Raw genomic sequence first — 23,337 nt, 5'->3', positions numbered from 1 at the left:
TCCTCAGGTGATTCTGATACCCTGGAATTTTTATTTTTAAATCCTATATATGTTTTTAATTTATCTTTCCACTAGTGATTTCTAATTTAATAGCATTGTAGTGAGAAAATGTAATTTGTTGATACCAATAATTTGAAAATCATTGAAATTTGTCTTAAAACTTCATGTACAGTCCATTTTGAAAAGGAGGGTTGTGTGGTTGAGGAAAATGTATATTCTCTGACTCTCAAATTGACTGTTTTTAGGCTTATCTCTTATAGATGAAGTTTTAAAAATCTACTGTGAAACTCTGATATCTTCACCCCATGATACACTCTTTCATATTTTTCATATTTTTTTTTTTTTAGTCTTCTGTCATGGAAGAGATTATCTTCTGTCTCTGTACTTCTCAGTGAGTTCTAACCTACTGATTGTAAATCCATTTAGTTTCTTTATTTCAATAACTGCACTATATTTTTTATTCCTAAAAGTTTTATTTTCTTAAATAAATCTAGTTATTTTTATTATATATTTTCCCTGATCATATTTATGATTTCATTAATTTCCTCAAACATTTTATACATATTTCTTATATCCTATTTCTGATAACCCCAATAATCTGAATTATTTGAAGGTCAAATTTATTTTGCTGCTTCTGGTGACTCATATCTTCGTACACCTAACAATCGTTAATCGTGAGCACCTATATTTTATTCTTAATCTATAGGAGTCCTGGAGGCCTAAATAGAAAATGCTTTCCTCCAGAGAAGCTTCGAGCTAACTTCTTTGCAGGACCCTGGGTGCTACCTACCTAAGACCATTTTGTCCGCCTTAAAGAGGTCCAGGTCCAGCCCCTGTGGAAGTCTCAGGTTCTGCTTCCCTACCTTGAGTCTTGGTCAGAGCTGATTCTCTCAGTGGCGGCATTGACATAAACATTTATGCTCAGAACAGGAACAAATCCCAAGAGAGCATTCGTTGAGAGGATTCATACAGAAGCAGGATATTGGATATTGGATCTTTCTCTTACTCTCAGCAGTGTATTTAAAGTATGTCTCATCAAGGATCTAAATTGTGGCAAAGAGTCCTTTGAAATGTTTTGTTAACTATACTGCTAGAAGTAGAAAACTTCCATTTATTTTAGAAGTAGTTAGCCTGCAGAAGCCTGAGTGAAGTATGAGGATGAAACTCAATTTTATTTCACATATTAATACAGATAGGATACTCTGTGTGTGTGTGTGTGTGTGTGTGTGTGTGTGTGTTCTGTATCACTATGTACCTAATAAGCCCAAACTTTGTGCCTTAAACATTTATTCTCTCCCAGTTTCTGGGTCTTGGGAATTTGGGAGTAGGCTAGCTGTATGGTTCTAGCCTAGGGTCTTTCATGAGCTTGCAATAAAGATTCCACTGGGAATTCAGTCATTTGAAGGCTTGACTAAGGCTGGAAGGTCTATCCAAGCTCACTCACGTGGCTGTTGGCAGGAGGCCTCAGTTCCTTGCTGGGCTATTCACTAGACACCTGGATTTCCTAATCCACATTTTTCCCCATTTCAAAATTTTTTTTTCAACGTTTATTTATTTTTGGGACAGAGAGAGACAGAGCATGAATGGGGGAGGGGCAGAGAGAGAGGGAGACACAGAATCGGAAACAGGCTCCAGGCTCCGAGCCATCAGCCCAGAGCCCGACGCGGGGCTCGAACTCGCCAACCGCGAGATCGTGACCTGGCTGAAGCCGGACGCTTAACCGACTGCGCCACCCAGGCGCCCCATATTTTTCCCCATTTCAAATCCAGTTCCTTCCCTCACCCATGGTGACTTCCCATTTTAATAATAGGGATCATGGGTCAAGATTTTTGTAGTTTAGCTTATTACTCTGAGTAGTCCTATGTTCTCCCAAATATTAACCAACTTCCTAGTCAACTACTGTTTTGCCAGCCTGTGGCCCTATAAGATCATAAAAAATGTACACAGACAAAAGCCTGAGATGCACTAGGGAAGAGGTTCCAACAAGAATTTGACCCTTGCCCACATAAGAATACCAAGGGAGAAGCCCAATGCCCAACTGAAGAAAGGGTTTTGTTAAGAACTTGTCTTCTTCTGTCCATATGTAGGGGATCCACACAGAGGAGAAATCTCACCAGTACTCAAGAAGAAACCCTTCAGTAAGGTTGGTTCCTCCTAAGCAACTAACAAACTCCATTTGGGAAAAGACCTGTTAAATGAACTAGCCATGAGAACCCTCACTAGGAAAAATAGCCCATAAGTGTTCCCTTGAATTCATTTAATCTTATAAGGGGCCATGATTCCAATTATCCTGACAGTCTCCTTGCCCTTCCGTATAACCAGCCTGGGGTCGGTGCCCCTTAATTGTGTTACCACAGAACTCTGTACTTCCCTGCACTTGGACTCCTGCCTTTCATGTTTACTCTACTAACCAATGAGCACCTTGAGGAGAGAGTCTCACACATTCTAATAATCAGTATTTCTTAAACATTTAACTGAATGACTCATTACCTTATACAATTTGCCAAATTCAACACAGTTAGTTGCTTCAAAGGTGAAAGTGACTTAAGGCTACTATCTGTTAATCTCTTGCAGTCTGCCATGTAAATGTGACTGATATTTGGATAATTCTTATCTATAAATTTGAAGCACGCATCAGTAATCCTTTTATTTCCTGTTTTAAAAAAACAGAAGACAAGTATTGTATTTATAATGCCACAAGAGTAAAAGTAAACATTAATGCTGAACCCCATTTTTAATATCACAGACCTTCAAATCGGATCTTTCTGAGGTTACACGTAGAAAGAGCTTTAAAAGCACAATCAGAGATATGTGGAGCGCCAATGAAAACTATTGATGTAATACGAGGGCACCTTTCAACTAAAGCCTTTAGAAGAAGAAAAGATGATAAAATTTACCACAGTGTATAGAACAAGCTTAGCAAAGTAATGAGGTTATTTGTTTTTCTCCATACTTTCAGAAGCAGACATATTAACCATTACATTTTCCTAATTTCAAAGACAATGGGATTTTTATTCAATGTATTTTAGTACATTCACATTTGAGTACTGCAGAGGAATCAGAATTAAATCATGTTACAAAGGTATGGGAAGACATGAGAAAATGAAATGCTGACAAAAAAATCACTACATTTAGAAGTCGGACATGTAGCACTAAAGTCAACATTTATGCTTAGGCTATAGTATCTTTGAAACAAAAATATTCCAATTGTGAAACAAAGTGTATTAGGGCATGTATGGATTCAAATGTTCAACTGTATGTGCGTGTATAAATTTTAAGATGATTTTCTTACTCTAAAAACCGCTAACTTGAAAATCCCATTCATATTTCTCAACAATTCAGGCCACTAGAAAATGTGTGCATTAATTGGGACTGAGAAGAAAATGTACTTTGCAACTACCTACTTTTATACAGTTGTCCGTCAGAGTTGGCATGTCGTTGATGGTCAGATGCATAATTCCAGTGCAGCTGTTTGCAATGTTCCTGAAGCCTTGGACTGAAATCTGAATCGTACAAAGTAGGTGAAAATGATGGTAGAACTCATTAGCATGGCAGCTAATAAAACCCGAATGAAGTCGTAAGCAAAGGTATGTCATGATGTTGCTACTATATTTTAAAATTGGAACCATAAAATATGACAGACATAAGAAGTAAAGAATCTAGTCTTGATTTCTTTACTATTTAATTTCTTATATGTATATTATGCAATGATCATCACAATAGGTCTAGTTAACTTATTGTTTAATTGTTTTATTGAGGCAAAATTCACATAACGTAAAATTAATCACTTAAATGGGCCCTTAACCATTCATGATCTTATGCAACCACAACCTCTATATGGTTCCAAAATATTTTTATCACCCTAAAAGGAAACTGAATCTATTAAGCAGTTGCTCCTTATACTCCCCTTCTCCTAGCCCCCAGCAATCATTAATCTGGGTTCTGTCTCTGTGGATTTACCTATTCTAAATATTTCACAGAAGTGGAATCATATAGTATATGGCCTTTCGTGTCTTCTCTCTTTCACTTAGCATAATGTTTTTGAGGTTCATCCATGGTGTAGCATGTATCAGTACCTTATTCATTTCTATGGCTGAATAATATTCTATTGAATGAATATACGGCATTTTGTTCATCCATCCATCTATTGATGGATATTTGAGCTGTTTCCATCTTTTGGATATTTTGAACAGTGCTGCTATGAACATATATGTGCATCTATTTGTTTGAGTACCAGTTTTCAATTCTTTTGGGTATATATGTAGGAGTGGAATTGCTGGACCCTATGGTAATTCTGTTTAACTGTTTTAAGGAACCACCAAAATGTTTTTTACAGTGATTGCAACATTTTACGTTCCAACCAGCAATCTAATAGTGTTCCCACTTCTCCACATCTTTGCCAACATTATTTTTCATTTTCCCATGTTTTTATTTTTTTTAAGTTTTTATTTATTTATTTTGAGAAAGAGAGTGCACACGTTAGGGAGGGGCAGAGAGAGAGAATCCCAAGCAGACTCTGGGCTGTCAGTGCAGAGCCGACATGGGGCTTGAACTCACAAACCGTGAGATCATGACCTGAGCCAAAATCAAGAGTCAGATGCTCAACCAACTGAGCCACGCAGGCACAATGCATGGCCACATTTTTATCCATATCAGCATCTTTGAGATTATCCACCCTATCTGGCACCACTAAGTGCCTGAACGAGGCATAACTAAAAAGAAAGCTTTAAGATTTTATTGTTGCTTCACATTGCTAAGTTAAAACAGAAACCCTCAAGCCCTTAAAGTTCTGATCCAAAATACTTAATAAAGGAATTTCAGTTTCTTAAAGTTAAATAACTAAATTAGGAGGGGAAACATTCCATTTTTAAATGCATGTGAATGAGTATTATTTAACTTGTGTAGCTGTGTGAGAAAGTGTTTTCAGCCCTGTTAGAGTTCTCATAGAGTGAATGTGATTGTACCATGTTATGGAAGTTACAGCTCATAAGTGACTCCTCACATGTGATGACATATTACAAAATGCCTGGAGGTGGGAATAGCAGAAGAGACAGGCTATCATAAGGATCTTGGACTTCTCTTATAGACTGAGGTAGCCTCCAGGAGATAAGGAAACAAAGTATCAGGTTCCTTGATCAGTTTTCTCCAGATTAAAAATTGACAGAACAAGAACACAGATGTTCAAACTCTTAATCCAATGTTCCTTCTGATGAACATTCTTCAACAATAACATACATTTCAACTGTCCCACCCCACATGCCATATAGTTCTTTAGACCTAGCTGCTCCAGCCAGAAAGACATCTTTCTTCTCCAGTACTCAGTGGACCTCTCTGTTCTTTGTCTGACCTTGTACTTCCCTTTGCCTCTTTCTCTTTTCATCTATTCAAGCCTTAACTATGTCTCAAGTTCCAATGACTCCAGCTACTTTCCTTCTCTTTCCCTTATAAGCCTAAAACTCTTTATTTTAGCCATAACTCTTTCCTATAACCTGCGTGTCTTAATTCCCCCAAGGAGATGATCTTACACTCTTTTTTAACTTCTTATTGTGTTGGACAACTAGCTGTGGCTAAATGAATTAAATTTAGGAGTAAGACAAATAACATCTAGGAAAGAGTACAGAATTTGGCTACAGACAAAACCAAAAACAATTCCAAGTCGAAGGTAAAGCACAAAAGTGAAAGGAAATCAGGGGGAGCGCTGGACTTGGATGAAGTGGCAAGGTCACCCCTGGGATGAATAGGAAAAGGTAAGGAGGGAGGGAAAGCTAATGGAAGACCCATAAGGCAAGAGTGAGATATTTTGTATTGTACTGTCATGGATTCTTGAATAAGTTTCCATAAGTATTCCCAGAGAAAGGTCCAGGGGAGATGAATGAACATTAAAAATCTGGAGATCAGGGGCGCCTGGGTGGCGCAGTCAGTTAAGCGTCCGACTTCAGCCAGGTCACGATCTCGCGGTCCGTGAGTTCGAGCCCCGCATCAGGCTCTGGGCTGATGGCTCGGAGCCTGGAGGCTGTTTCCGATTCTGTGTCTCCCTCTCTCTCTGCCCCTCCCCCGTTCATGCTCTGTCTCTCTCTGTCCCAAAAATAAATAAACGTTGAAAAAAAATATAATAAAAAAAAAATCTGGAGATCAGAGGAGGGAAGAATGTTGGGCTTAGAATCAGCAGAGCTGGGTTGGAATCCGGCTCTGTTTCTTTGTCACTTGTAACACAAGGCAACTCAACCTCTCTGACACCTAGTCTTCCCATCTGTAAAGTGAGCATTATCATATGGGTATATTATTAATAATTCTAATTAATATTGATATAATAATGGTAATTGATAATGTAATGGTTCATTAATTATAATTATTAATAACATCTGTTTTAGGAGATACTTGGGAAAACAAAATGGGGTAATGTGTATGTAAAAGTGGTCAGTTAGCACAATGTCCGGCATGAAATACTAGATACCAGTTTTCTTATTAGTGTTCTTCTGGGTGCATTGTGTTCCCACAGAGAAGTACAGATTCGTGACCTAGAGATAGAGGAGCTTGAGAGATCATTCTAGTGCATCCCTCACATTGCAAACATAAAGAAATAGTATTCAGAGAAGTAGTGTGATTTGAGAACAGGTTCTTTATCTGCTCTTCATGTCCCCAATGTCCCCAGTGCTGGACAGTGTCAGACAGAGTGAGTGCTCCATAAGTGCTGAATAAATGAATGAATGAATGAATGGTCTTGAGTCACATCATCTATGGCAGAGTGAAGGCTAGAGGCCACCTCTCCCCATCTGACCCACAATTCCAGGGATGGGAATAGTTGGTTTTTTTTAATATGAAATTTATTGTCAAATTGGTTTCCATACAACACCCAGTGCTCATCCCAACAGGTGCCCTCCTCAGTGCCCATCACCCACCCACCCCTCCCTCCCACCCCCCATCAGCTCTCAGTTTATTCTCAGTTTTTAAGAGTCTCTTATGGGAATAGTTGTTTTTTACAACACTTCTAAATTTCTCCCCTTTCTCTCAGCCCTGGTCTATTCCCCTAGCACTATTATTTCCAATAATGGCTTCCTCTAAAACACAAGATAAAAAAAATTAAAAAATAAAAAAAACCCTTTTCTCTCTTGCTGTCTTGGAAACATATTTATGACAAGATTTTCTGAACAAGGGAAAAAATTATAGCAGTAATCAGCCACAGCTGAGTGATTCCTTGCAGCACAGCCAAACGCTTGGTGCTATCAACCAATAAGACTGTGTCCAGAAAAGGGGTGGGGGAAACCTCTAAGAAGAGCTTTTTAGTTTTGTCCTGGCATGAAATGCTTAGTTCTCTACACAGTTTATTTTAGAATGTCCAAAAAGATGCTTGGCTAATACTTTATGACTCAAATATTCTCTCCACAGTCTTTTAGGCCAACCAACTATTAACTTGTCCTTTCTCTTCACTGAAATAATGGGAATATAAGCCTGAAAGTAACAATCCCCCTCGAAGGGGAAAAAAAATATTTTACCATGTTAAAACACCAGGCTTTGCCACAGCTGATACATGTGTATCGTGTGTTTAATATTCTTACAAAACTTGGGATCTAATCTCACTGTGTTTCCTTGCGAGGTGATTTGGACTTCAGTTTTGATACCAACTGGAGCCCTGCTACCCTGCTCTTTGCTGTCAAACCCCCGTTGGTTAGGAAATTGGGGGAGCTGGCCACACCGATGCCATCATAATCGCAAGTCCCAGCAGACAGCTACTGCTGCTAATGGGGGCAGAGAAGCTTTGGTGATCATAGGAAATCCTCTCCAGCTGCCTCTGGGTGGGTCTGAACCCATGAGCAGGACAGGACAGAGCTGTCTGAGGAGGAAATGAGTTGTCAGTGAGCCACACGAAATGAAGACCAAAGCGTTGAGCACCAAGGACTAGCTCACATCCCGCTTTGCTGCTGCAAGGTGGTAAAAAGAAGGAAGGAACTTATCTCAGGGAGAATAACATATTACTAAGCTCCCACTTTCCACTTCTTTAAAACACTGAACCAGTTAGCTCAGCAACACAGAAAGGAGATGTATATAGGGCCAGAGCCTCTATGACAGCTAGAAATATCCATCTTAGGTAGACATTGCCCAAGTTGTGTTCCTGTACCATTTCCAGCTGTTTCTCTCATTTGAACAACACTGTAACCCATGACTAATGGGTAATGTAATGACTTTAGTCATATCCATATATCCTTCATGACCTCCTGGTGACCTCAGAGAAGCCTGGCTTAGCAAGTAGAATGAATTGTTGGAGAGAAAGACAAAGATTTTTCCCCAAAACATGGAACGCTTTGTTTTATTCCATTCAAATGTGCCACAAACTTCTAAAATAGCAACAGTTCCCAGGGTCTGTGCTAAAAGGGCTTGACAGGCTTTCATATATTGTGTCCTCTGTGATGACAAGAAGAGAGGCCTCGTTATAACTGCTTAGATGATGCTTTACTTTCCAGTCTATATATTCTTCATGGCTACCCCCTCCTCTACGTTTGCTAATGTGCTTCTCCTAGGTAGCCCTCCCTGACCACTTCAGGTAGAACTGTTTCTTCCTCTTGGATCTCAGAGCACCAAACAGTATAGCCTTAAGTTTGAATTTTGTATCCTCTCTCTTGTATAATAATTATGTGTACACATGTTTACCATTCCTGCCCAGGAACACAGACAGAATTTTCTCCACCATGCCCTTCACAGTACCACACAAGTGCTTGGCACTGAGTATGATACTACAACTGTTTATTAGTAGACCAAGTCGTCGTTGGATAAACTGTTGTAGAATGTAAATGAGAATTAATAGTTCTAAGGCGGGGGAAGGGTAATAATATGGTCATTTGTTAAAGATTGCTGTATTTATCTAAAAACATTGAAATGCCAAACATAAAAAAGAAAGTTTCATTTTCCGACGTGAGTGGGGAATTAGAATACAAGATTAGTGAAGCCTCCAGATGCCAGGAAGGCATGCATGCCAACTCCGTGCACTCACTGCACAATGACTGTGAGCTGTGACCTGCCGAAGTAGGCTTGACCCTTCTTACACTTCACCATTCTTGTTTAGCGTACACCATCTTCTTTTCCTCACCCAACGGCCAAATTGCTCACAGCTCCTCCTGTACAATAAATGGAGCTTCATCTCCCTTTTAACCCAGAGAATCACAACCATAATACTTTTTATTACAACACAATGATCCACAGAGCTACTTGATTTGTCTAGACCTATTGAGCTAGATGGTGGCTTTATAGCTACCATTGTAACCATAGGCTTCACTGGGGACCCAAGACCCAAGTAGAGTTTTGTGAAGAGTTGATGAAATTCTGTATGTAAGTCACATCCTAAGAGAGGGAGCAGAGAAGAAACTGAAAGAAGGATGGTTTTTCAGAAAGCCCTAAAGTTTTTTCCAAACCATTTTTTAGGAGTGCGAAACATGATCTTAGTCCCCTAAGACTCATCATTTTGTCATCTGATTCTTCAAGATCTAAAAATTGTTGCCAGATGTTTCATTTGTTACTGCTTAATGTAATAAACATCCTTACACATTTTGCCTACAAAGAGATTGCATTAAGCTATGGATGTTAACAGTAGATGTTTGTTATATTTCTTTATTTTTTATTTTCAATATGGCTAACATAAAGTTATATTCAAACTCGTAACAACCATTTGAATTTAGATGAGCCCTGTCTTCAAGATATGTAAAATGATTTTCCTGTTCAACACAGTTCAAAGTATAATTCAGAAAGGTCATAAAGCATTCCTTTAACAGGGAAACTGAGGCACAAGACCTGACTGAGAAAAGCAGAAATTGCACTGTGGTTTTTCTGATTCATGACTGATTTTCCACTAGAACCCCTTCATATTAATGACATTTAAGACCACAAAATATTTTTTTCCAATAGAAAAAAGTGCAACTTTTTTTTTCTTTTTTACTGTATGCAGTATATAGCACTTCACAGTTTTACAAATGATAGTCTAGTTGTATAGAGCCTGGTATTCAGGATTAGTCGGATCAGGGTTATCATTTTGGCCCAGACACTTTTTGTGTGACCTTAGGCAAGTTACTTTATCTTAGCACCATTTTCAATAGTGTGTGGGGCCAGTTTATACTAGTTTGCAAGTGCAAGTTGTTAAATTTGTAGGAACTCTGCAAGCCTATTGTTAAAGACAGTCATATTAAAAATTAAGTCATATAAACTTAAAATTAAAATTAAATAAGTTCTATTAACAAAGGTAGTGAATATTCCAACTCATCAATTCCTAATTATGTTATTACATGTTACCATTTCGTATGCTCTTGAGGATATTTGTGTGTGTTGGATGTATACAGCGAAAGCATTACATAACAGTTACATAACATTACATAACTCTTTCTTCAGTGACTTCTCATTGGCAAGTTGAAATAGGTCATGGTGAGAGTATTTACACCATGGAAGTCAGCAACCATTGCAAATCAGGGCTTTCTCTGCTTCCTGCCAGTTGTTAAATGTTTACCAGCACATGATTTTTCAGTTTTCACATCTCTAAAATGGGAGTAATGATACCTACCTCATACAGTTATGTATAAAGATTAAATCAGATAATAAATGTAAAACACTTACCTCAACACCTAGCACCAAGTCGGTACCCAAACAAATGATAGCAATTATTATCACCATCCATTAAAATACAAAATAAGGGAAAATGGAATCATAAGGGAAAATGTAAATGAATCATAATTTTGAATTAACTGTTGACAATTCATTTTGGTACACAGTCTGCTTATTCATAACTGGTTTAGCTGGTCACACAACTCTTATTGTTCCAATTGCCCTTTATTGGTAACCTAGCAAATCTGTACCTCCACTCTCAGCTCTGTGCCAAGGACCAGACTTCTACACAGAAACACAAAATTCTCAAGCTGAAAAGAATCTCAGAGATCATCCAGCCCAAACTAGCCATTCAACAGATAAAGGAACTGAGGCAGAAAAGCTAAGTAACCGTTCAGAGTTGCACAAGAGGGTAGTGGCACAGCAAGGACTAGATCCCAGGTGTCCCAAGTCCAGCTTGGGGCTCCTTTCACCATCCCACTGCCTTCTGCTGCAGGAGAGAGAGAAAGAAAGAGAAATCCCTTTCCACTCTTACTTTGCTTATGCAATCTCCCTTCCATTTGGCCAGTACATTCATTCCTGGATGTGCCTCTGTGTCTTTCTCCCACCTCCACCACAATCCCCAGAGGTGAACAAGTAAAACCTTCCATGATCTTTGCCTTTCTAGAAGGGGAGTCTGTAATTTATGTAGCCTAGAGAGAACTGAAATGACCTTGGAATCTTCCTGTTTGCAGTTTGCACAGCCTACCTTTAAGATCCATGGGTCCCAGAGAGACTTAACAGTACAAGAACTACTGATAAACCATTATTATTGTGTTGAGTCATTTGAACATTTCTGGGATGCTGTCCCTTTTCATTTTTGTTGACTTGGGTGTAGTGACTAAAAAATAATTGATGAAAAAATACTTTCACTGTAGTATTTCATATTTTCCTAAGCTCTTTTCTTCCCCTAAATCTAAAGCAATGTGAAATTCCCCCCTTACCAAGAAAAGACTATCAGACTTTGCTCTGGCAAGTTGCTAACTTCTCAGCTTCCTAACAGACTTCTTGAGCTTCCACCTGAAGCATCTGGCTGGCCACACCCTGAAATTGGCTGCCACTTATTTCGTTCATTCATTCACTTGTTCATTAAACGTTGATCAAAGTCCTACTCCTACTACATGCAAGGTACTTAGTGTATTATGTGCTGAGGATAACAAATACACAGATAAATAAGGCACCATCCTGGCCATCAAGGAGGCCATGATGGGGAGGACAGCAGACAAATAAGCAAACCACTGAATATGTAGAGAATGCTTAGTGAAAGTACAATAATAAAAGAACAAACAGGAAGGATCATAACCTAGCTTGAGTTGGGGGAAAAGGAGGGGGTCAGTGAGAGCTTCCTAGAGAAAGAAGGTTGTGATTGAACAAAGCCTCAAAGGATGCATAAAGGCTAATCTGGTGAATGGGAGAAAGGGACAATATGAGGATCACTCTAGATGCTGGGTTGAGAGTAGACTTGTAGGAGGCAGAAGTGAAAGCAGAAAGACCAGTTAGGAGGTCGTCATAATCAGTGCCAAAATGGCCAGTGCCAGACACCACAAGGCAAGAGCTCATGTGTTGAAAGAACAGAAAGGAAACCAGTGTGCCCGGAACAGACTTGGTAAGTGGCAGACCAGTAGGAATTAATGCCAGAAGGGCAGTTGGGGGAGAAGACAGATTACATAGGGTCTTGAAGTTCCTTCCAAGGTTTTTCTTTTAATGAGTGGGTAGGATGCCTCACCAGGTGTTTGAGAAGAGGAAGGACATTGACTTGGGCAGAGGGTACAAGGTGAGCCTAATAAAACAACTGAGGCTGGAAGTGAAGAACAGGGAGGCACAGAGGCAAAAGCTTCTATTGCAAGCTCTCTTATTCTCTTGTTTAACTCTCATATCTGAAAATACAAATCTGAATCTTGGCCTTCACCTGGCTCTGTCTCTCACTCTATGTTCAGAGTTGTTGGTTTCTGGGCATTTGGGATTCAGCCTGAGATTGGCTATAACCCTAGCCTTCCTTCCCAGCATAGCTGTCGTTGTTCTGTGCTTGGCTTCCTACACAGTGTCATAACCCATGGCTACATGCATTTGGGGATACATAAATTAGTAGGAGAAGTGGCCACCCAAAGATAATATCAACAGGAGAATCCTTGAACTTACAAACAGACAAAGGATAAAGGGAAAGCATAACCAGCAATCACTGCCCTCCTCATAGGGACTTTCTCATGTAAAACTAGGAAAGCTTTGTCTTCTCCATTAAAATTTTTCATCCTACCTATATATTCAATTTTGAGATTTTCAAAGAAACAAGAACTTTTGGAGAGTACTGAAATTAACAGGGAGTGATGTAGATATCTTAAGAGCATTTTAGCTGATACCTTTTTATCTACTCATTAATCATGGGGGCATGTGAAGAAAGTCTCAAAGGAGGGGAGGAAGTTAGCCAAACAGATAGCTGCAGAAGGAGTATTCCAGGCAAGGAAAATGGCCAGTGTCCAGTAGCAAATACCCTGACGCAAGAGCTCATGTGTTGAAAGAACAGCAAGGAAACCAGTGTGACTAGAATAGACTTGGTAAGTGGGAGAGCAGTAGGAATTAATGCCTGAAGGGCAGTTGGGGGAGAAGACAGATTACATAGGGTCTTAAAAGTCCTTCCAAGATGTTTCTTTTATTGAATGAATAGGATGCCTCGCCAGGTATTTGAGAAGAGGAAGGACATTGACTTGGGTTTGAAAAGCCACACTCTAGATACTGGGTGAGGGGCGCCTGGGTTGCTCAGTCGGTTGGGTGTCCGACTTCAGCTCAGGTCACGATCTCGCAGTCCGTGAGTTCGAGCCCCGTGTTGCGCTCTGGGCTGATAGCTCAGAGCCTGGAGCCTGCTTCCGATTCTGTGTCTCCCTCTCTCTCTGTCCCTCCCCCGTTCATGCTCTGTCTCTCTCTGTCTCAAAAATAAATAAACGTTAAAAAAATTTTAAATAGATACTGGGTGAAAGAAGACTTGCAGGGGGGCAGGAGTGAAAGCAGAGACACCAATTAGGAGGTCATCACAATAATGCAAGCAAGAGAGGATGGTGACCTGGGCTGGGGTGGCAGCTGTGGAGGGAGCAAGGAGTGGTCAGATCCTAGGTGGTTCTGAAGTAACAGTCACTGGACTTCCTGACAGAGTGCATGTGGGGGTGAGAGAGAAGAGTCCAAGATAACACACTAGTTTGCTGGGTCTGCTTTAACAGAGCACCACAAACTCAGGGGCTTAAACAACAGAAATGTGTTGTCCTACAGTTCTGGAGACTAAAATTTCAAGATCAAGGTGTCCACAGGGTTGGTTCCTTCTGAGGTTGCTGCCTTTAATATGAGGGAAGGATATGGTCCAGGTCTCTCCTCATGGCTTGCAGATGGCTATCTTCATGTTAACATGGCACTCTCTTGTATGCAGGTGTCTGTGTCTAAATGTCCCCTTTTTATCAAGGACATCATTCATACTGGATTAGGGCCAATCTTCATGATTCCATCTTAGCTAATTACATTTGGAACAACCCTATTTCCAAATAAGGAGGTTCTAGGGATTGGGACTTCAATATGTGAATTTGGGGGTGGGAGGAGAATACAATTCAATATGTAACAGATGACTCCAAGCCTTCTGGACTAAGCAACTGTAAACATGAAATTGTTGTTAAGTGACATGGGGAAGGTTTAGGTGGAGCAAGGAGTTATTTTTTAGAGCAAGAATTTTTAATGATATGAGTCTAGAGGCACCTGTGTGACTTAGTCGGTTAAGCTTCCCACTCTTGATTTCAGTTCATGTCATGATCTTGTGGTTCATGAGTTTGAGCTCCCCATCAGGCTCTGAGCTGATGGCTCAGAGCCTGGAGCCTGCTTCGGATTCTATGTCTCTCCTTCTCTCTCTGCTCCTACTCCACTCGCTCTCTCTCAAATTAAATAAACATAAAAAATTTAAAAACATATATATATGAGTCTAAAATTTGAAAGGGAAGTCTGTGCTGGAGGTATATATCATATATATGTGTCTATATATATCATATATATACATATATTAATTCTGTGTACATATATTACTTATATTACATATAATGTATATTATATACATATGTACACTCCTATAACATATATACACGTATAAGTTTGCATACATGTATAAACAAGCTCTTATATACATATATTACATATATATGTATGTATATATGCTTGTGAGCATTTATATATGTATATGTACATACACACATATACTTATAACAAACTATATATATATATATATATAATGAGCATATATATATAATGAGCATATATGTGTGTGTGTGTGTGTATATATATGTATATATATATATATATACATATATATATATACATATATATATAAATGCTCATTATTGTAGGTGATATATACAGCCATGATCTATGTGAGATCACCAAGGGAGTAGCTGTAGGCTGAGAAGAAAAATGGGCCAAGAACTGAACCCTAGGGCCCTCTGTGATTAAGGGTTTGGAAATAAGAAGAGATGACTTAGAGAGTCAACTTCAGAAATATTGTCAGAAGAAAAAAAGCAAGATACATAGCACAATATCACTTAGGGGAATTCAAATACACGCAAAACCACAAAATTCTTACATTCTTATGTAGGTATCCCCTGCTTTTCGTAAGTCCACATCAGGCCGCTTTACTTTTACAAGAGACCTACATTAGTACCTGTTTTCATTAACCAAAAGAAATCTAAAGAAGATTTTGCATCAAGCTCCTACAGAGATAGGGGGTGCCCTAAACAGTAGGAATGACACCTTCCCTGTGAACTAAGGTCAGCATCTCCGTGTCAAGCTGCCATAGGTTTCAATTGTGTCTAAGAGTGTCTGTGTTTTACCTCTATTAAATTTGTGCATCCATTAGCAAGATGTGCCCTAAGTTATCAGAAAGCCTAAGAGATTATTTTGGGGGTCTGAAAACACTCAAAAATTTTTTCATATAAATTAATGGTAACTGCTTCCTTGCTTTATGCCATTTGTTTCTTTTTTTTTTTTATGAAATTTATTGTCAAATTGGTTTCCATACAACACCCAGTGCTCATCCCAACAGGTGCCCTTCTCAATGGCTTTATCCCATTTCTGCTTAAGAAAGGTTTTATAGTGAGGCACCTGGGTGGCTCAGTTGGTTAAGCATCTGACTCTTGGTTTTGGCTCAGGTCATGATCTCACGGTTTATGAGTTCAAACCCCACATCAAGCTCTTTGCTGATAGCGCAGAGCCAGGTTGGGATTCTCTCTCTTTCTCTCTCTCTGCCCCTCCCACACACACACACACTCTCTCTCTTAAAATAAATAAATAAGCTTTAAAAAAAAAAAAAGAAAGCTTTCAGAAGAACGCCCTACTTTCAGATAATGCATATAATGGAGGAAACCTGTATATTTATAAGAATATATTCTTACATGAAACCACATAAAACAAGTTAGAGGGTTTTTTTGTGTGTGGGGGGGGGGAGAACAGGAGTGGGAAATATGGATAAAAGGGAATAAAGAAAATCAGAGAGTGGCCTTTTATGGACTTACAATGAAAGTGTGCCATGAACTGAGGAGTCTGATTAAATCTGTTCCTGGTGCCTGAGTTCCAAAATAGGTAAAATAAAATAAAGTAAATCTAATATGAAATAAAATCAAAACCTCTGGGTATATTTCTTCCTGAGCACTTTTTCTCCCCTGCACAGTACTGCAGAGAAAACAGTATTTTTAAACCCCTCTTCTTCATTTCTCTTAGTGAAAGTGGTCACCAAGGTTCTAAATGCTTGCTAAATATATTTGAAAAGAGGGAAGTTTAATGACATCTACTTGATGTGGAAGTGAACGTAAGATGATTTAAACAGTTATGGCTAATTTCTGAGAGGGGAAGAATACTTATCAGCATAGAAATCCATTCCTGGTTTGAATGTTCCTCTCCTACATCTCTTGTAGTGCACTTTACTAACAGTGCTGCTGTGAAAATAAATTATGTGGCTAAATACAGGGAGTGAGTATGGAGAGCCACGGCATCAGCTTTCTCAGAGAAATCGTATCTATGTGAGGTTTCTAAATCATGAAACTGTCGTTAGGATTGACACGTCCGATTAAGGAAACTAACAGTATTAACAACAACCAAACATACATATACTTCATAACCCAGACATTCAACTTCCGTGTGTATAGAGCAGAAATATCTGCCTGGGTGGCTCAGCTGGTTGAGTGTCCAACTTCGGCTCAGGTCATGATCTCGCGGTTTGTGTGTTTGAGCCCTGCGTTGGGCTCTGTGCTGACAGCTCGGAGCCTGGAGCCTGCTTAAGATTCTGTGTCTCTCCATCTCTTGGACCCTCCCCTGCTCATGCTCTGTGTCTCTCTGTCTCTCAGTAATAAATAAACGTTAAAAAAAATTATAAAGAAAAAATATCTGCTGTCTTCATCAAAGGATAAGTACATGAACATTAAGAGAATCACAAATCAGCCTAGACTTACACTCTCCAGGCCCTGCAACCTCAGGAAAAACAGAATTTATTTTTCCCAGTGTTGAATACTTAGAAGGGTTCTGAATGGTTCTGGTAGGGTCATGCCTCTCTCCTGGAAAAATCACAGCCACTGCAGATGGAACTTAGGATTGTCCAGGCCAGGGTCAAATGACCCAGTGGCCATAGGAAAACCCTAATGATTACTAAGCATTTACTCTACGATGCCACTGTTCTAAGCATGTTATATGTATCAGATCATTTCACTTACACAACACACTTATGAGGTAGATCCTAGTACTTTCCCCATTTCATAGATATTGAAGCTGAGAACTCTCAGGTAACCTGCCACAGTCCCATAACTAGTAAATGATAAATTCAGGATTAAAAAGCAAGTGCTCCGGAACTCATGCTCCCAATGACTAGCATGCATTGCTCTCAAGGCGTCAAGGGTGACACAGCTCTGCAAAGTCACAAGGAAACAAGAGGAGTGGTTCCTGAAGAAAAGTACCAGGTGCAGAGGAAAACTACCAATGTTTCATGCAATAGCTCATCAGTTTCATTTATCTAACTAAACATCAATCCAAATATTCAATAAACATCTGATAAATGTCTGCTGTGAGTTAGGTCACACACCATTCTTTAGAGGAGAGCACAAGATGGACCCATTCGTTGCCACCAGTTGTCTCCCTGACCATAGATAATAAAGGAGCATAGAAAAGGGTACTTTTCTTTACACAATAAAACTATTTTGTCTCTAAAAAGTCTCCCCAAATTGTGTTTAAGCATAGTTTAAAAAATATTGTGGTACTTGGGGGGGGTTTGTTTTTGTTTTTTAATGTTTATTTTATTAAAAAAATTTTTTTAATGTTTACTTTTGAGAGACAGCATGAGTGGGAGAGGGAAGAGAGAGAGAGAGGGAGACTCAGAATCGGAAGCAGGCTCCAGGCTCTAAGCTGTCAGCACAGAGCCCGACGCGGGGCTTGAACCCACACGCCGTGAGATCATGACCTGAGCCAAAATCGGACGCTCAGCTTACTGAGCCACCTAGGTGCCCCTATGTTTATTTTATTTTTGAGATAGAGAGAGAGACAGACACAGAGACAGAGTGTGAGAGGGGGAGGGGCAGAGAGAGAGTGAGACACAGAAGCTGGAGCAGGCTCTGTGCTGACAGGAGAGAGCCCGGCGTGGGGCTTGAACTCACAAACCGTGAGATCATGACCTGAGCCAAGGTCAGACGCCTAACTGACTGAGCCACCACCCAGGTACCCCTAAAAAATTGTTTTACGGCATAAACTTAAATTTTATATTATAACTGAGTAAATAGTAAATATAGAAGCAGACGTATTAAATTTGTTCAACTGATTCGACCAGAATTTTTTGTTAAATGAATGTAGATTGGTTTTCTTGTTCTTCTTCTTCTGAAAATACTATAAAGAATATGTTGCACTCAGGCTCTGAAAGAAAACTTTTAATTAATTTGAAAAATATTTTAACAATGGCAGCTGGTTGGAATAAGAATCCTTGGGGCGCCTGGGTGGCGCAGTCGGTTAAGCGTCCGACTTCAGCCAGGTCACGATCTCACGGTCCGTGAGTTCGAGCCCCGCGTCAGGCTCTGGGCTGATGGCTCAGAGCCTGGAACCTGTTTCTGATTCTGTGTCTCCCTCTCTCTCTGCCCCTCCCCCGTTCATGCTCTGTCTCTCTCTGTCCCAAAAATAAATAAAAAACGTTGAAAAAAAAAAAAAAAAAAAAAAAAAAGAATCCTTGTTATTAGGAGCACCTGGGTGGCTCAGTCGGTTGAGCGACTGACTTCAGCTCAGATCATGATCTCATAGCTCATGAGTTCAAGCCCCGCGTTGGGCTATGTGCTGACAGCACAGAGCCTGGAGCCTGCTTCAGATTCTGTATCTCCCTCTCTCTCTGCCCCTAACCCACATGCATTCTTTCTCTGTCTCTCTCAAAAGTAAACACTTAAAAAAAAAAAAAAAAGAATCCTTGTTATTCAACAAATATTTATTAAGTGCCTGGGTATGATTTAACCTTACAAGTGATCAGAGAAATACAAATTAAAAATATAAAATATCATATTTGATGTCAAATTGGCTAAAGTTTTTTTTAGATAATATTCTTATGAAGATATCAAACATTATTTTACATTTGGCAATTCATACATTGGCAATCTTTGTAGAGCATAGATGGCCTTAAAAATAACTATATGCTCTGACCATTTCACTTCTAAAAATTCATACCAAAACGTTGCATAGACTTATGGAAATATATGGCTATGAGAATTTTCCTCACAGGTTACTGATGATAGCAAAAAATGGTAGGTTATAGGGGTGCCTGGGTGGCTGGTTGAGCGTCTGACTTCAGCTCGGGTCATGATCTTGTGGTCCCTGAGTTCGAGCCCTGCGTCGGGCTCTGTGCTGACAGCTCGGAGCCTGAAGACTGTTTCGGATTCTGTGTCTGTCTCTCTCTCTGACCCTCCCCCATTCATGCTCTGTCTCTCTCTGTCTCAAAAATAAATAAACGTTAAAAAAACTTTTTAAAAATGGTAGGTTATAAATATAACACAATATAGTATAATATAATATAATATATAGTTAAATAAAATAAGATATTTATGGAATATTAAATAAAAGATATGTGTACTATCTAATCCACTTTAGTTTAAAAGAAGTATAGATGTGCATAGAAAAAGACCAGAAAGCCTTACCCTTATTATTTCTGGGTGGTGAATTTTCATATAATTTAAATTTTTGCTCATTTCTCATATTTTTGTGTTTAACATGTAAAAAGAAAAAAAAGCAAAGGTTTTTAAAAAGTGAAAAAATAAAATTCAAAGTGACAAGTATATTGTTAGAAGTTTGCAATGTATGGTGTAAGAGCTCACTGGAACGGCTTTATCCTGATTTAGGGCCAAGTGAGCAGAGACTTTTTGAGAAGAAACTGAACAGAGGCGGCGTCCCCTCAGTCACATTAAAGATGAGGACACACAAGTGTATATGCAAGTGCTGGTATTTGTTAGGAAATCAGTCGCATTACTTACTGCACCTATAGTGTTTATCCAATCCCAAAAGCATTCAGAGTATTTCTAAAACATGTGTAATCGATTTTCACTTTTCTTTGCAGTTCTCCATTATCCATTTATGTATTTTTTCCAACAACTATGGTTAAAAAACTTCCACAGTATTGTATAAATCCATCTTTCTTTTTTGGGGGGCAGCCACGACTGCATTAAAGTTTAGCCCTTAACAGACTTCACTTACGTTAACCCAGAGCTCCTTAAGGACAGGGATGCTGTTTTATTCATCATGCGTGTCCAGCATGCAGCAGGCACAGATAACACCAGCGAAAAGCAGGTAGGTGTGAGCTTCTATTCTCAAGTCTTTTGTTTTATTAGGACCTTTTTTATTTGGCAGATATACTAACACATGACTTCATAGTGCAAAATTCTTGTAAAAAGAAAATAGATTTTAGTTTCCAAGCAGAGAACCTGGGAAATTTGTGAATCATCGATTTTCCTGCTTTGAAACCATTTTTGTGCCGCCCAGTCAATACAAGTAGGCCTGGGAGAGTGAAACTGTCCTCACACCCAGAGCTGGGGAGGCAGACAGAACCTCCCCACAGAATTTAACACATCCCTCGGAAGCAGTAACATCCAAGCTTTCCTCATTCTTTCTGAAGCTAGAGCAGCAGCTCTATCTGCTTGTAGGAGATCTGTGCTTACTAATGAGCCCATTTCTTACTCTCAGTGAACGTGAAGGGGCTCGGTTTCAAATGGCACAATTTCCAGTGACTGAAACAGTGTCTGACACCTGGAGTTAAATCTCCGTTGAATTATAAAATAAACAAATGGAAGTGAAAGACAGATGAACAAAAGAAATTAACGTTGCTTTGCATAGCACTGTGAAATACTAACTTCACTGTGGATTGAGATGTACAAATTAAGGGCCAGTCGGGGAAAAAAAATCTATTCTTTATACATTCAGACCAAACTTAAATACCCACCGAGGACAGGCAGGCCATGCAGTTAATTGGTAGGTATGCATGTGTGGATGCTACCGAGTGGAGGAGAAGCCAGCACACGCCATTTCAAGGGGACGAGGCTGACTCAGTTCCAGCCCTTTGTTGCCATATGGTGATGTAGGCCCAATTTCGTTAGTTTTTCCAGTTTTTTAAGAGAAGCTTGGAGTCTAGATTTCTTTATGAAAACTCCAGAATTTAAAATGTTGGCTCAAAATTTAAAAGTAGATAAACTGTATCTGTGAGTTCTGCATGTATATCTGGCTAGAGTAGAGGCACATTGATTGGAAACCTCTCATTTTGACTTTACTGTGTCTGAGAATATTTATCCTTAGGGACATGTGCATGTGTGTTCATGTGTTTGTGTATGAACTGTATGTTGTCGCCATTACCTTGTGGAAACTGAGAAGAAGGAGGTAAGTCACACTGTGGGGAGGGTTTTTAAGGACTTGGTTAGCTGGTGGAAAATAGTGGAGGATGTATCTTTAGAGGGGAGAGCAATCAATAGGATGCGTACACCCATATCGAAAGTAGACACCTACCCTCCCAGAGAGACTGGAAGATACACGTGCCACTACCCTTAATGATTATGTATCAAAGGATGGCTCCCAGGTCCTTGAGGGAGGCGTTCCTGGGTTGTAACACTGGCAAGAAGCTTTTAAAGAAGTTTCTATCTATCTCAAGGAGAGCAAAGAAAGAATGACCAGTTTCAAGTTTTCTAGAAGAAACGCTCTAAGGGAGGTCAGGGACCTAGAGTCAGGAAGAAGCCGGTCTGAAGTCGAGGGAAGCTGGAGAGAATGGTAAGTCCGTCTCTTGTTGATGTTTAGCAAGCTACATACCAGTAGGTCAGAAATAAATGTAAATTCTAGATGTTTCAACTCTAGCTCAGAGCCCTCCCCTCCTTGCCCCCACATCCTCCCTACTGCCTAGTGTACCAGGGCACCATGGGATGCCAGTGACGGTGACTAAGTTCTATCCATTTAAGCACTTGGAGGAGAAGCCCATTGTATGCCTAAATGCCCTCCAGGGGACTCTGCCTGCCTATGTAGGTACCAACAGGTGCTTACAACTGCCCCAGTACCCTGTGCTTTCACCAGCTGGGCAACCTTGGGAGCCTAGCCTCTGCATTCCTAAATGGGCACAATAAATACCAACTACACAGCATTTGTAGTGAATCTGATCTATGTGAGGCACTCAATATAGTGCCCGGCATATAGTAACAACTCAATAAACAGTAACTATCCAGGTTTCAGCCAGTTCTCATCTGTGCAATTGTATTATTTCTGTAGAAGGAGGAACATACATTAACAAAATACCTAGAGAGGTGAAAGAAAAGAAGTTAAAAGAATAATGACTTAAATCTGCCAAAATCAAGAAGAAACTACCAGTGAGGCAGTAACTGTTCGCAAAGTGCCATGACCTACCCTCCTCAACTCCACCGATTTTCTACCCAATTTTCCTTTACCTTGTTCCCTCAAACTAAAGTATTTCCCTATGTACATCTCAAATCTCCATGTTATTTAGCACAAGGATACAATGCAGTTTTAGAAATTACAACCTTTGTTGTATTTCCTTTCTTACATTTAGAACTCGCAGCATTTGACCCAATACCCATTTATTTTTTGAAAGCCCATGTGGGAGCTAATTGACTTTCCAGGAAGTTCTTTGCCAATCCTCCCCCAAGAAGGTTTCTCCTGTGTTTGTATCTGGTAGCAATTCTACAGTTTTCAACATTTGGAACTCTGGTATTATAATTGTGCTTGAAGTATCTACACAGAAATGGTCTGTTTCATCATCCCCTGAGCTCGGCCTGTGTGTGGATGTGACATTCCAGTGGAAGGAAGCCAAGAGCCTATAGTAGCGATCCTGGGGAAAATTTAAGCAGCTGTGGCTGTGTAATTCAAAACCTCTGAAAAGTGTGCTGCAGTCCGTGCACAGCATTAGTATAACATGAGGGCTGGATGTAGCCCGTCCTCCGGAGGACTTCCTTGCCCGCTGCAGGAAAGAGAAGATTGAAAGACAAACCTGGGTGCAGCCGGAAAGGTCCAAATAGATGAGCTTGTGGCATCCATCCCCTAAATTCAGGTACCGTAATCCTTTGTCTGTGAACTTTTTGCAGTAAGCCAAGCTGAGATTCTGTAAGTTGTGGAAGTGCCTGAAAAGACAGGACAAGAAAAGAGAGGAAGGAAGGGGATTAAACTTGAGTCGTTTTCCACATCTTTCTTAAGCCACTATGACAA

At 39.8% G+C, this 23,337-nt stretch overlaps 2 protein-coding genes across 2 annotated transcripts in view; one reads left to right on the top strand and one right to left on the bottom strand.

Annotated features, from left to right (window-relative positions):
* The window catches only part of FBXL13 (F-box and leucine rich repeat protein 13), a 218,262-nt gene that overhangs the window by 57,614 nt on the left and 137,311 nt on the right, over window positions 1–23,337 (bottom strand). Inside the window, exons 12-15 of the mRNA XM_043588673.1 lie at window positions 23,123–23,252; window positions 3,405–3,503; window positions 2,749–2,866; window positions 2,491–2,653 (exon numbers count right to left, since the gene is read on the bottom strand). Coding sequence (XP_043444608.1) covers window positions 2,491–2,653; window positions 2,749–2,866; window positions 3,405–3,503; window positions 23,123–23,252 — 510 coding nt within the window. The remainder of the gene's footprint in view (window positions 1–2,490; window positions 2,654–2,748; window positions 2,867–3,404; window positions 3,504–23,122; window positions 23,253–23,337) is intronic.
* LRRC17 (leucine rich repeat containing 17) overlaps window positions 19,878–23,337 on the top strand; it is a 34,276-nt gene continuing 30,816 nt past the window's right edge. The window contains exon 1 of the mRNA XM_043588671.1: window positions 19,878–23,182. The gene's annotated coding sequence lies outside the window, so the exon portion shown is untranslated. The remainder of the gene's footprint in view (window positions 23,183–23,337) is intronic.

The sequence above is a fragment of the Prionailurus bengalensis genome, chromosome A2 (genome assembly GCF_016509475.1).
Source record: "Prionailurus bengalensis isolate Pbe53 chromosome A2, Fcat_Pben_1.1_paternal_pri, whole genome shotgun sequence".
Taxonomy (NCBI): Eukaryota; Metazoa; Chordata; class Mammalia; order Carnivora; family Felidae; genus Prionailurus; species Prionailurus bengalensis.
This window is presented reverse-complemented; position numbering and strand designations above follow the sequence as displayed.